Raw genomic sequence first — 14534 nt, forward strand, 5'->3', positions numbered from 1 at the left:
CATGCATATATTTTGGCATGCTTCATTACAATGGCTCCTGTGGAGTTGTTTCAGTGTACCATGGCTGTGGACTCTGCTTTTCATGGTTTGTGCCATGATGCTGAGAGGCTGAATTGGAACACCTTAGGACACACAGTTTTGGCTTAGATTTACATTTTGTCAACATTCTCTTACTGTACGTAAGTTTAATGACTTTATTCAGAAAGGGTGTTAGTTTAAAAAAGAATCTTGTCAGAAATTAGTTTTAACTGAGATTTTAAAATATGTTTCTTGTATGTAGAGCATGGAACATCCGAGACATGCATGCATATTTATGTTGAACGCTCCAAGAAATGCATAGAGGAATCATCAATCAGAGCTCTAACAGAAAAATGAAAAATGCTTATGCAACTACAGGAGGATGACAGCCTGCTATGAGAGTTGTCATTATGTACTTCTGGAAGCCGTAGCTTGTATTTGATATCTGAGTTAAATAGCAGGGATAAAAAATACCGTTAGTTTGGTTTTAGTTTTCCCTTTTTAAAAGATTTTTCTTTCTTAGGAGTTTTTAAAGGCAATGCAATAATGCAAGTGCATATATATGTGAGGTATGATGATTTAAAAAGTGGCATAGTAAACATTTTATACAAGTGCATAACCACCAAATACGCATCAATCCAGAAGAGATCTGAGAGAGAGAGAGAAATGCCACAAAACATTTATCTAGAGTGGGGAGACAACCCCCTGCAAATCCCCACTGAAGAAAGAGGATGTGCAGTGTCCCTGATCTGAGGTCAAAAATAAAGTCTGCTAGTTAAAAAGACAAGATTATGTTCTAGTTTCTCTACTGTGGGATTCTTGAAGTTTTCTAAAAGGGTAATTATCAAAACTGCCATGGTTTTTATGGAAAATTCCAAAGTAATATCCAAAATCAAATTGCTCAGGTGCTTGATTTCCCCCTCCACCCATTCCGGTCATGCTGCTTGAAGGATCTCTGAGACCTTGTCTACACTGCCATTTTACAGCACTGCAACTTTCTTGCTCAGAAAAAACACCCCCCTGAGCACTGCAAGTTTCAGCACTGTAAAGTGGCAGCGTAGACAGTGCACGCTGGTAGCTGCCCCCCTCATGGAGGTGGGCTTTTTTTAGAGCGGGGTGCCGCGACTACACAGCCATGTTAAATCGCTGTCACTGCAGCGCTTTAGTGTTGCTAGTGAAGACATACCCTAAATGTTCATGCACTGTACTCCTGCACTCCTTAATCCCTTCTGTCACATTCTTTCACAGAGAGGAGAGACTGGACCCCACAACAGTAAAGATAGCGTGAATCCTCACGGCTGCCTTGATCTATTTCTTTTAGAAGAAATCTTCTACAGAGGTCTTTCTATCCTTCAGCGCTCTAAGTGTCTACAAAGGCAGAGCTCAAACCACTTTTCAATGAAACTCGGAATTGTAAACTTAGTGGCAAAATAAAGGGAAGATCAAAATTATCTGATTGGTTGCGTTGTGCTTTGCCATAATGTCAAGCCAACAAAACTATCTCACCTATTACCCTTTGTGCTGGGGCAAGTCCCACTGATACAAAGGGCTCACTCTATGGACTTGTCTTCGCTGCAGTATTAACTCATTGTTTACTGCTTGTTATAGTTTGAGCTTTGCCCCTAATCTAGTCCTTTTCCACACACGCAAATCTCTAGCTCTAGTTAAGTGGGGCCTTAAACTCCAGCTAGCTGGCCCACCCAGATGTAGGTGGAAGCTTGAGTGCAGCTGATGATCAAGCTGGTAATGCAGTGGGGATACAGTAGCCTGAGTTGCAACAACTCATCAACTACTAATTCAATCTGTGTAGCCCTAGTGTTGTTTCACAGTGTCTGCTGCTTTCACTTGAGCTAGCCTGTCTTGAACCAAGTAACTTAAGTGTACCGACTCTAGCTAATAGGTGCAGTGAAGACAAACCCTATGGCCATATCTTTGATGAAAAAAGAAAAAAAAAAGAGGGTGGTCGGGGTTACTAACAGCTATCCTCCTCTAAAATCCTAGAGGAGACCAGTGCTAGCACTAAGCATAAGCAGACTAAGCAATTGCTTCGGGCCCTAAACAGTTTATGGGGGGTCCCCTATTTGCTTTTTTATGGTTTTGCAGGGATGGGGCAAAAATGTTCCTGCTTAAGACCACAAATGGACTAGCACTGCCTCTGGTGAAGACAATGCATTTTAGTTATCCTGCAGTGAAAAACCCATGCCTTTTTTAGCAGTGAAGACAAAGCCTAAGTAACTTGTATGCAGTGACATGACTGGTTCAGGCAGAGAACCTAGAACGTCAAACAGTTACAACAGTCCCCATTAGGACTCAAACACTCTGTCTGGAGAGGAAAGAAGTGGTCCTAAGGTGAGCTCATTCTAGAGACTGGGAGTGGTTGGGTCATTACAAAATCTAAACTTAATTTCCCCAATACTAATTTCTCTCTACTGTTACTCATGCCTTCCTGTCAACTGTCTGTAATGGGCCACTCTTACCACTTCAGTAGTTATTTTTCCTCCTTTGGTATCCTGCTGTTAATTGATGTGTCTCATTAGACTGATCTCACACTTGGTAAAGCAACCCCCATCCTTTCATGTATTTATACCTGCTCCTGTATTTTCACTCCATGCATCTGATGAAGTGGGTTCTAATCCACGAAAAGTTATGCCCAAATAAATTTGTTAGTCTCTAAGGTGCCACAAGGACTCCTCATTATTTCTGCTCATTCTTTCTGTGTATCGTCATTAATGCTTAGCGGTTACCGGTGTTTTAAAAATAATGAAGATTAATAAATCATGTTGTAGCAGATACAAATATACTGTACAGCAAAAGACACAAAATAAGACAGATCTGGGACAAGACTTGTTGAGTGATCTCTGTGACTTAGAGTGGCAGACTGTGATTCTGAATGAATTGGGAGCTGAGACCAAAGTTCTCATTGGCTGTAAATATGGCTCAGTGCATTTTTTTTTAAAGGCAGGGATAAAGTTATAGTATCAGTTCAGCTATATGTATTTTCTACTTAACTTTTCTTTTAGGATTCTTTCTGTTTATTTTCAATCCTGGGCCAAATAACCTTTTTCCGATATCTGTAAATGGAGGCACAGGATATCAGGGGACAATAATGTGGGAAAGAAACTCATTCTGGAGGGAAGGACACTGTCTTCAGAATTCAAAGGCAGCAGTAAGGGAGGATTAACCGTCTGTCCAAAGCTTGGTGCAGTTGGCCCTTCTCCAAAAGGAGGTGTGGTGTAGGCTGGTGTGGGTATGAAGAGAGTTTAAAGAACTGAAGAGTGCTAAACATGGATACAGAAGGGGAATAAAAAAACAAACCAACCCTGAGTTCGAGGAGAGGCAGGATGATTAAGGCTCTGGACTAGAACTTGGGAGATGAAGGTTCAGTTCCCAGCTCTGCCCTGACATTTTTGCAGCCTTGGGCAAGTCATTTAATTTCTCTGTGCCTCAGTTCCCCATTGTTTAAATGGGACTGTTAATACTTCCACTCTGCTGCCTGTTTTGTCTATTTAGATTGCAAGCTCTTTGGGGCAGGAAATGTCTCTCATATGCCTAGCTTAATAGCGCCTAAAAGTGAGGCCCTGGTTTGATCTTGATTGGCACCTGTTTTATCATAATACAAATTAAAGGCAAGGCTGGATGTCTGCCTCAAGCTGATATTTAATTTCAGCCAAAATGGTGTAGCTGTTTCCCACACTAAGGCTAGGGAAAAAACATTCTGGTGACTTTTTATTTGGAGAGCTCCTACGCTTTGAAGGAGGGAACTGTAATGTAGTAGAGGTTGTCCTTTGTGTCAGGGGCCAGTCCCCATTAAAGTATATCCAAATTTGCCTAAGTTACTAGCCTTTGAAAAATTGTAGTTCGCACATGCTCAGCAGAGACTTGCTGGAGTTTAACCGCTGAAATCCATGAAGATTCTGCCCTCTTTGAGCATTGTCCATTCTCTCACAGCTCCTACATGTGATTGGCCTGAGCATGCACCATCCCCACAAAACAGCAGAGCATATTCCAGCCCGGGGCTACAGAATTGAAGCCAGAAGTTCTTTTAATGTAGCCTTTGTGTATAATTATAAATAAGTAAAACTTTTATTAAAACTAGGGCTGTTGATTCATCGCAGTTAACTCACATGATTAACTCAAAAAAGTTAATCGTGATTAAAAAATTAATTATGATTAATTGCAGTTTTAATCACACTATTAAATTATAGTGTACATTGAAATTTATTACATATTTTTGTATGTTTTTCTACATTTTCAAATATATTGATTTCAATTACAACACAGAATACAAAGTGTACATTGCTCACTTTATATTTTTTATTACAAATATCTGCACTGTAAAAATGATAAAAGAAATAGTATTTTTGAATTCACCTCATACAGGTACTGTAGAGAACTGTCATCTCTTTATCATGAAAGTGCAACTTCCAAATTTAGTTTTTTTTGTACATAACTGCACTCCAAAACAACACAGTATAAAACTTTAGAGCCTACAAGTGCACTCAGTCCTACTTCTTATTAAGCCAATCACTAAGACAAACAAGTTTGTTTACATTTACAGGAGATAATGCTATCAGCTTCTTATTTACAGTGTCACCTGAAAGTGAGAACAGGCGTTCACATGGCACTTTTGTAGCTGGCATTGCAAGGTGTTTACGTGCTAGATATGCTAAACAGTCATATACCCCTTCATGCTTCAGCCACCATTCCAGAGGACATGCTTCCATGCTGATGACGCTCATTAAAAAAATAATGCGTTAATTAAATTTGTGACTGAACTCCTTGGAGAAGAATTGTATGTCTCCTGCTCTGTTTTACCTGCATTCTGCCATATATTTCATGTTATAGCAGTCTCAGGTGATGACCCAGCACGTGTTGTTCGTTTTAAGAACACCTTCACCACAGATTTGACAAAACGCAAAGAAGGTACCAATGTGAGATTTCATAGCATCATAGACTTTAAGGTCAGAAGGGACCATTATGATCGTCTAGTCTGACCACCTGCACAACGCAGGCCACAGAATCCCACCCACCCACTCCTGTAACAAACCCCTAACCTATGTCTGAGCTATTGAAGTCCTCAAATCGTGGTTTAAAGACTTCCAGGTGCAGAGAATCCTCTAGCAAGTGACCTATGCCCCATACTGCAGAGGAAGGTGAAAAACCACCAGGGCCTCTGCCAATGTGCCCTGGAGGAAAATTCCTTCCTGAGCCCAAGTATGGCGATCAGCTAAACCCTGAGCATGTGGGCAAGACTCATCGGCCAGACACCCAGGAACGAATTCTCTGTAGTAACTCAGATCCCGTCCTATCTAACATCTATTTCTAAAGATAGCTATAGCACTGGACCCAAGGTTTAAGAATCTGAAGTGCCATCCAAAATTTGAGAGGGACGACATGTGGAGCATGTTTTCAGAAGTCTTAAAAGAGCAAGACTCCAATGTGGAAACTACAGAATCCAGACCACCAAAAAATCAACCTTCTGCTGGTGGCATCTGACTCAAATGATTAAAATGAACATGCGTTGGGTCCACACTGCTTTGGATTGTTATTGAGCAAAACCTGTCATCAGCATGGACGCATGTCCTCTGGAATGGTGGTTGAAGCATGAAGGGACATATGAATCTTTAGCACATCTGGCATGTAAATATCTTGTGACGCCAACTACAACAGTGCCATGCAAACGCCTGTTCTCACTTTCAGATGACGTGAACAAAAAGCAGGCAGCATTATCTCCTGCAAATGAAAACAAACTTGTTTGGTCTGAGCGATTGGCTGAACAAGAAGCAGGACTGAGTAGACTCGTAGGCTCTAAAGTTTTTCATTGTTTATTTTAAATGCAGTTACTTTTTGTACATAATTGTACATTTGTAAGTTCAACTTTCATGATAGAGATTGCACAACAATACTTGTATTTGGTGAATTGGAAAAATACTATTTCATTTTTTGCCATGCAAATATTTGTAATAAAAATATAAAGTGAGCACTGTATATTTTGTATTGTTGTAATTGAAATCAATATATGTGAAAATCTAGAAAACATCCAAAATATTTAAATAAGTTGTATTCTATTGTTTAACAGCATGATTAATTGCAATTTTTTTAATTGCTTGACAGCCCTAATCAACACTTATTTAAAATACTAAACCAACTACAGATATGATTTATTTAATAAACTATTAAAATAAAGAGACAAGTTTGAGATTTGCGCACACAGCGAATTGGGTGGAAAGCTGTAACCAGGATGGAGTTGACATGGATGTACTTCACAGGGAAAAAACTTATGTGCAAAGCATTTGGCACTATAACCATAACATTTTCAGGTGCGTTGTTTATGGCGGTGCTTAAAGTTTAGAAGTCCATAAGAGATTCATACTGACAAGCAGTTTTTGTTTCGTGCCAGAATTGCGTTGTCATAATTTACAAAGAATTGCCACAGTATCTCTTACCTTCCATTTTTTGTGTGACATAAATAGTGTTACAGGTTCATTTATTGGTTGTCTTACTCAGCAAGCAATAAGAAAAATCTAGTATTACCATTTTAAATAACCATTAAAATGCTACGTTATCAGACAAATCCAACATTCTTAAGATTATGTAAATAACAAAAAGTTGAACCACATCTATCTATAGACGGCTGGCTCACATGATATGGCAGGATATTCTTACTCAAGGAACAGTGTGATGAGTTAGCAGTGAGGTGTTTCACATGACTGATAATGCAGAAGTTTCTCGTACCAAAAAGCATATTAATGTTGGGGCCCTGGGCAAAGAATATCTGACAAAGAGGAAACAAGATCAGGATGGATATTTTGGGAGAGAGTAGGATTACAGAAGTCTGTGCGGATGCTTAACACAGAACAGAAAAAACTACTCCATGAAGAAAGCTTTGACATAAAATTGAGTTATTAGGGGGAATTAATACGTGGTGGCGGAGTTTTTAAAAAGAGGATAAGAGGGTAGAAAAAGAGAAGAAAATTATGGCACATGGGCAGAGAAGCTAAAATGGCCATGAGGCATACAATTGAGGCATACGATACAAGGGAGAGTAATTTTCTAAATGAAGTTGCACTCAAATTTCATTAAAAAACTTATATGTATAGGACTGTCTTGAAGATGTGATTAAGGTACCAAATCCATTAAATTCAAATATTGAAATCTTCAAATCTCTCGGGGGGGGGGGGGGCTGATCAAAAGCACATGGAAGTATTTTCATTCTGAATGGGCTTGCCATTGGGTCCATGAACACTCGAGATATTTGTGTCTACAAAAGTTGCTAAATGGGGATTGATTTTCGTTATTCATCTGTAGAGAAGTATCATCCCAATGTTAAACAACTGAGGTAAAAGAATATGAAGGGTTATGTGTTGCGCAGTGACCCACTGAGCTGGGGAAATGGGAGTAGCATGATGAATGGACTGTAAAGATGAATAGGAATTACTCTGAGACACTATGGCAGCTGGGATGGCTATCGCTTTTTTGTTTATAACTAAAATGGCCATAAGAAACATTCCTGGAGCACTCTTCTGTGTCCTGATGGTCTCAAAGAGACCTTTAGAACTAGAACAGATACTCTTGACTTTCCTATACACTCAAGAAGCTGAGATGTATCTACAATCTGAGGCATGTTCCAAAATACAATGGATGACAAAAAGGATGTGTTTCTAATATGGTTATTTATATTATTGTACAATTTAAACTGCTTTTTTTATATTTGGTATAAATTGTGTTATAAATGTTATGTCCATTCTTTTTCTCATTGATGAAGGATCCAGACAAACCTTTGTCCAAGGGGGAAATTTAATATAAGTGTACCACGGGATTGAATTTGGTAATCTTCTCAAAATGTGAAGGACTCTGACCCCTTCAAAGTGTCCAGTGGTGACTTGGGCAGCCCTGCGATCATAGAATTTCAAGAAACCTATGTTTAAAAGTTCTCAATCTCATTTGCTATAAAACATGTAATTTATCTTGCAGCGTTATTTTGCTCTACCTTTGAGATAAACTGATCAGTTCAAATTACATTTTACATAAAGTCAAGAAATTATCTGTCACATACTGTAGCTTGAATATTGAGGACTTTGGATAAATTACAGTAAAAACATAAGGACTGAAATTTTCAGAGCTACCTAGAGGGATTTCAAGCCTCCAGATTCCCTGTGGATCTTCGAAAATCTCATCCAAGAAGTAGAGCAAAATATTTTTAGTACAGATTTCCCAGTTTGACAGAATTATACCATATGCAGGGCATCTGGGTAGAAATATGGAGGGATTTAGACCACAATCTTATGACAATAGCATGTTACCTCTTGGTTTTGGCACAGAATAAAACAATTTCTTGTTTTCTGTTCTCAAGAGCTATAGATATGCTGTCTGTCACAGTTTTGGGGTAACTGCACCTTTAATCCCCTCTGTAGTCTGTTTCAGGAATGCCCACTCAGGCCTCTAGTTCTCACCTTTCTCTGAGCAGGGATCCACATCCCTCTCCCTTCTCTTTGGACTTAAGCTATAACTCCTCTGAAATTCGTGTTGCTTCTCTTGGCAGGTCTGACTAATGACCAGCCCCTGTTCTTTTGTTTCTCTCCAAGAGCGATGACCAGTGAATGACAGTGGTCATGAGTAACATAACCACATTCTTCTTTCATTTACTTGAGGACAAAAGCATCCAGAGAACATATAAAACAATAAAAGGATCTAAACGCTTTACCAACAGCTCTACATCAGTCCTATGGAAACCCTGGCAGGTTCAAGGTCTTCCAAGCCTTCAGCAGGGTTGGGTATCTTCTACACAAAAGGTCATCTGTTTTTTTGCATCAAAATGAAGGCACCTCTGCCAGGTTAAACTCAGCCTTCTATACCAAAAGCCCTTTCTTTGTCTCCTTGGGCCTCTGAATCTGAACTTGTATACGCAAACCATCTTAGGGGTGATATTTCTCTAAAGCAGTTCACGGTCCCAAGGACTGCAATAATCTCTCTCCCCCCCTTGCGCACTCCCCCCACCACTGTTTTAAGTTCCTGGAGGTGCTGTGGTAATCCTCCCCCAGGTAGTTACTGTAGCCCACAACAATCGTCCCCAAAGATACTGTTTGGGATGGAATGAGACACACAGTTTTAAGAAGCGGGAACAATAGAAATATCATTTGACTTAACTACACCCATGGTTTTTATTTCAGAAGTGTATAACGTTGTTCTAGACTCTGCTGTGTGAAAGCCTAACTCTGCAAAGTTCTGAGCACCAATGTGATCTTATCCAACCCTCTGGACTTAGTATCGGTGGCTAGACACTCCACCTGCCATACAGAGCTCTTTAGTATGATGGAGTCAAAACCTGTGGGCTTCAAGCCCTGCCCATCCTGTGATGGACTAATCCATTTAAAAGGCAGGCACAGTAGGTACTAGTTCTGTCTAGGAGAGTCGCACATACCTAGCAGATGCTTACTTTGCCTCACGTTTTCTAGGCAGATGTGGAAGTATTCACCCCTACCCAGGCTTCTTGGTCACATCAGCAGTACAGGAGAAATTGAAGTGTCCTTGGGGGTACTCTTGGACTAAAGGCCCAAAACAACTCAGCCTCTTTGGATGAAAGTCATATTCTTCTGCATGTGGCAAACTGCCAGGCCTTACTGGCCAAGTATGAGTTCCTAACCTGAGACCAAGTGACACGCTTCCTCACAAAGCTTCTGCAAGACAGCAAGAGGAACTAAAAGATAATTAAGGAAAGTCAGCTGGTGGCCAGGTTGGCACTACTCATTGCAATGTATGCCTCCAACACCATTGCAAAGTCTCTAGCCACCATGGTAATGAAACACAGTGTGATGGCTCAAAGCATTGGGTATCGCACGAGAGGCACTGGCCGCTGTTCAAGACTCACACTTCAAGGGCAAAGAGCTATTTAGCAGGCAGACAAACAGCACTCTGCACTTGCTGAAAGACTCAAAGGCCACCTTATGCTCTCTAGGGATTTATATCTCAGTGCTGTACCATAAGCCTTACTGCCCTCAGTCCCAGTTGAAGCCATGGGTGCCGTCTCACAAACACAGGCATCTTGAATACTGGGCCAGGAAAAGGACAAGATAAAACAGAGGGCACAGCCTTTCCACTTCCTCAACAATGCACCCCAATCCTACAGCATGCCAGTCAACTTGACAGCTTGGTCGAGAGCCCATCCAATCCAGTGAATGAGCACTACTTTCAGAATCTGCCTCCCTCCATTCCACCAGGCATGATCAGTTGTAACAGGATGATCATTGCCCCTGGCTCTCCCATCCAGTTCCACTCATTACCCCCTATACACACCTCTCCTCAGGGAAGCCTGCTGCAATCAGAAGTGGCCTTGTTGCTTCATCTAGGAGCCATAGAGGAGGTTCCAACAGAATTCAGGGAAAGAGGCAGCTTCTTCTGATATTTCCTCATTCTGAAGAGGAAAGGAGGTCTTCATCCTATCCTAGAGCTGAGGAGACTGAACCAACACCTACACTGTCCTGACGTTCAAGATGGTAATGCTTGCCTCTCTCATCCTGTCTGTCCAAGCTCAAAACTGGCTCATCTGTTGGAGGAAAGGAACTACACAGTATTCAGAGCTTTATAGTATTACCTTAATAGGACTAAGCCATTTTTGCTGTCTCCCAGCTTCTTTGTAGCTCATTCTGGCCAGGGCATCTCATCACAAAGAATCTCCAAGTGGAGGCATGCAATGCTATCAGTTGGCTGATGAGCCCCTCTCTTCGGACATCAAACCACACTCACTAGAGCATCTTTTGCTTGCTTCCGAAACGTGTTGATCTCTGAGATCTGCAAGGCTACAACATGGAGTAACCTGCTGACTTTGATGAAATATTATGTCCTTGACATGGCTGCCGGGATAGATGCCAAGTTCAGGAGAGTGGTACTTCATTCATTGTTTGACTGATTCAGCTGGCGCTCACTGCCACTGTCCTGAGGGTATGCTGCTGGCCAGCCACCAACACTGGGATGGTGCGTCCCATATGGACATACTCAAAGAAGAAAGAATGGTTACTTACCCTACGGTTAATGTGGCTCTTTGAGATTTATATAAATGTGGATCACAGGACTTGTGCTCCATCCCCACTTTTTGGAATCCTCACCAGCTTGGGTTTTGAATTGTGAGGGTATGAGGGAAGTTCATGAGAGGCACAGGTTACGTGCACAGCCCTAATGGATGCTGATGTACAAAAACATCCAGTGTCACTTACATGAGGCATGTACGCAACTACAGTGGGATCCTTGCTGACTGTAACATCTTGAAGAACTCCAGGTACTGTAGGGTAAGTAACTGCTCTTTGTCCATGTCCATTGGAGTAAATGGGACAGGAGGGCATTCAGTACCTTGCTGGCTTTGAAAGCTGATCCGATGAATGGTGTATTGATTTGGTATAACTTGAAATTATTAACTACTTAATTCCATAGTTGAAAATGTTGCTATGCCTTTATCTTTCTCTCTCTCTCTCTCCCTCTCCCTTCTCTACCTACCCCGCCACCAGGCTAAAGTAAATTGGCATGTTTCTGTGTGAGTTTATCAGAGTGTTTTAGACTCTGAACTCTGTTCTTATAAGAAGCTGCTTAGTAGTTTTACAATAGTCTGTTTGCCATTTGTATCTTCCTTGCGCTCTCTTTCCTCGTGAATTTTCTTCCTGTGAAACATTCTTAAGGCCTTTACTGAAGATGTCAAGGTAGGTTAGAGGAGGGGGGTAGTTCATAGGATCAGCATGCATACTTGTCGCACAAAATCTCTACAAGTTACAAATATGGCTAAAATTAATGAGAACTGAGACCTCCTGAGACTGAGACTATTAATGAGATAATGCATGTACAGCTAAAGAGCCTAATTATATTTTATAGTTTTGACAGTTGTCTAAAAGGGATATCACTGTTTTTATTTTCATTGATTTTATGGATCACCAAAATGTACATTGTACAGCCCCCCCCACTTTTATTTTTTAGGAAAGTGGGTATGTATTGAACTGACTCCCTGTGACATTAGTTTCAACCTCATGTAACTATTTAACTAGTGCATGCCTTAATAAACAAGACTGAACATTTATTTAAAACAAAACCCCCAAAACAAGGTTGTCAAACTGAGCATCATGTACAGAACGAACCCCAGTGTCATTAGAGAGAGAGCAGAGCAAAACAGAAACAACAATGACTATCTCCCTTTATCGCTCTGGACACATGAAATAAATATATTATTTATATATACACGCTAGCAAGAGGGGATGGAATTTCAAGTTTTGCCCTGGATGATGGCAAAGATAAACGCTGGCATCTGTGAAGGGTGTAAAGAACATAAAACCCTTTTGACTATTTTATTTGTATGGCACTCATCTGCTGTGGCAATGAACATTGTGTAAATACCAGTATAGATACAGCATTCCAGAATCATTAGGTCCTCTATGGAAAATCCTGTTCTATCTTCTCCAGGGCTCTCAGCACTTCTAGTAGCAGTTAGCCTCATTGCTCTGATGGATAGTTTTTCAAAGAAAAATTAAAAGTTATGCTAATATAAACCAAATATGTATTTTGGGTTTTTTTTTTCCCTTGTAGGACATCAGAAGATCACAGTGATTCCAATGCGTTGATGGGAGAGGTTCAATCAGATGAAGAGATTATCAACAGCTCTGATGAGGAAGATGACACAAATTCTGATTCTAGCAAAGGGGAGCTTGATCTTCAAGAATATAAGCAGGTGTATTTTGATTTTTAAAGCTGTGCTTAGTGTTTTTTAGTTTCCCATATAGTTTGTAAAGGGAATTTGGGGAATATTTACATAAGAGATGTCTTGTTGTATAAATGTAAACCATCATTTTTCACATGCTTTTTGCGTTTGAAAAAAAACAGTAATTTTTTTTTAAAGCTTCATACTTGCTGTGGATTCACAAATGTCCTTGATGTGAAGAACCCATGTTTAGAAATAGTCATAAAAAGTGTGCACTGCTCAGTCCATTAGTTATTCTTAATGCCTCAAAGAGTTGTGGGCCTGTAGTCCTACACACCACGCACCTGTATATGTAGAGTTCCACAAACTGAAGTAAAGTGCAAAAGAGTCAAACTTGACTGCTTTGTCTGCATGTTTTAGACTGCACATTTACTAAAGCTCTTAATCTCATGCTCTGGACCTTTGAGTCCCAGAGTTTCCTGCTTTCTGCAGGGTGAACTGAAGAACATTGGAAACTGATTACCAGGAGTGGAAAACAGGTCACTAGAACTGCTGAGGCCCTTCCCAGTGCCATCTCATTGGTGTTAGGAGCATGGGCAGATGAAACTATTGTGATATAGGAGTCTTCCAGCCAACTGTTGAGGAAGGAAAGGCTACTTTTCAGTGACAATTTCTGGTTCAGTGGAACAACATTCTTGAAGTTGCATGTCCAGCCACACAAGCCTTTCAAATCAGTAAACTGTCTTGGGGTATGTGCGCACTCCACAAATTATTAGCTTCCTTGGACTGAAACATATGAGATCCTGCCTTTTAACCAGTGCTCACTGCTCCTTTCCAATGACCAGAGTAGACATGGGGCCCAACCTTCGCCCTGTTTTGGGGATAGTGTAGGATTCCTGTTTCTTGGATTTAAGAGTCACTACTCTGGCCCACACTACTCTGCTTTCTTGATTGTATCTACTCCATCAAATGCAGAGGCACCCATTAAAGAGGGTTTTCTTCTCTCTGCTAGTCCTGGTTACCTAGCTGGCACATTACCCATTTAAGCGCCTCAATTCAGTGCCTTCAAAGTGATGAGGTACAGTGTTCCTTTTCCTGATCTCCACAAGATCCTTCTTAGCAGGCTTGTTCTGCTCCAAGTGCCCTGGAGGCACCTTAGCCATAATGCCTAGGTTCTGGTTCTCTCTTCACTGCTGTGTGTGCTGGATGGCATGTCTTTGGAAGACACTCCCTATGTGATTTTCCCTCTTCCCATCCCTCCTTCAAGCCAAGGGTGACTGGGTAATAAAACAACCTTTTTGAATCAGTTGATGATCTGGAGTTTCATCTCCTTTCCTAGGGGCTTCCTTTGTCATCTTTTCTTATAAGTATTAGAGGTTTCTGTCAGCTTCCCAGCACCCCTGAAATCTGCGTGGCTGTAGATTCTGGCATTGGCTTTCCTTCAGACCTGCGGGGACTGCTGATTCTTCATCTCCTTACAGGGCAAGTATCTTTTTGCGCTGTGGTGGAATGTTATGTCAGACGCCTGCCTGCCAAGGAGAACTAGATATAGGATTTCCTGTTGCCAGAAAAAAAAGAGCTCCAAGTTCAACAAGGTGAATGTGTTGTGCAACAGCTTTGAATTTCCTCATATTTTTCTGCTAGTGCCCTGAAAGCTTGATCTTAATAAATCAACTTTTCACTTGAGTAAGTTGGGGTGTGGGGGGAGTCAGCAGCATAGTCTGTTCTTGTGTAGCTAACCAAAATTGTGTGTGGGTATATCAGCTAACATCCCAATGTAAATATCTTTCTCACAAGATTCAGAAGAGCATTCCTAGAAACACACAGCGCAATGCTACTTCGC

The 14534-nt window shown here is 40.9% G+C and overlaps 1 protein-coding gene across 2 annotated transcripts in view; it reads left to right on the plus strand.

Moving 5' to 3' along the window:
* Positions 1-14534, plus strand: part of FGD6 (FYVE, RhoGEF and PH domain containing 6) — a 103956-nt gene that overhangs the window by 24167 nt on the left and 65255 nt on the right. For both annotated transcript variants that reach the window (XM_073327515.2, XM_073327514.2), the window contains exon 3: positions 12580-12721. In XM_073327515.2, the coding sequence (XP_073183616.2) occupies positions 12580-12721 (142 nt within the window). The remainder of the gene's footprint in view (positions 1-12579; positions 12722-14534) is intronic.

Source organism: Lepidochelys kempii, chromosome 1, assembly GCF_965140285.1.
Source record: "Lepidochelys kempii isolate rLepKem1 chromosome 1, rLepKem1.hap1, whole genome shotgun sequence".
NCBI lineage: Eukaryota > Metazoa > Chordata > Testudines > Cheloniidae > Lepidochelys > Lepidochelys kempii.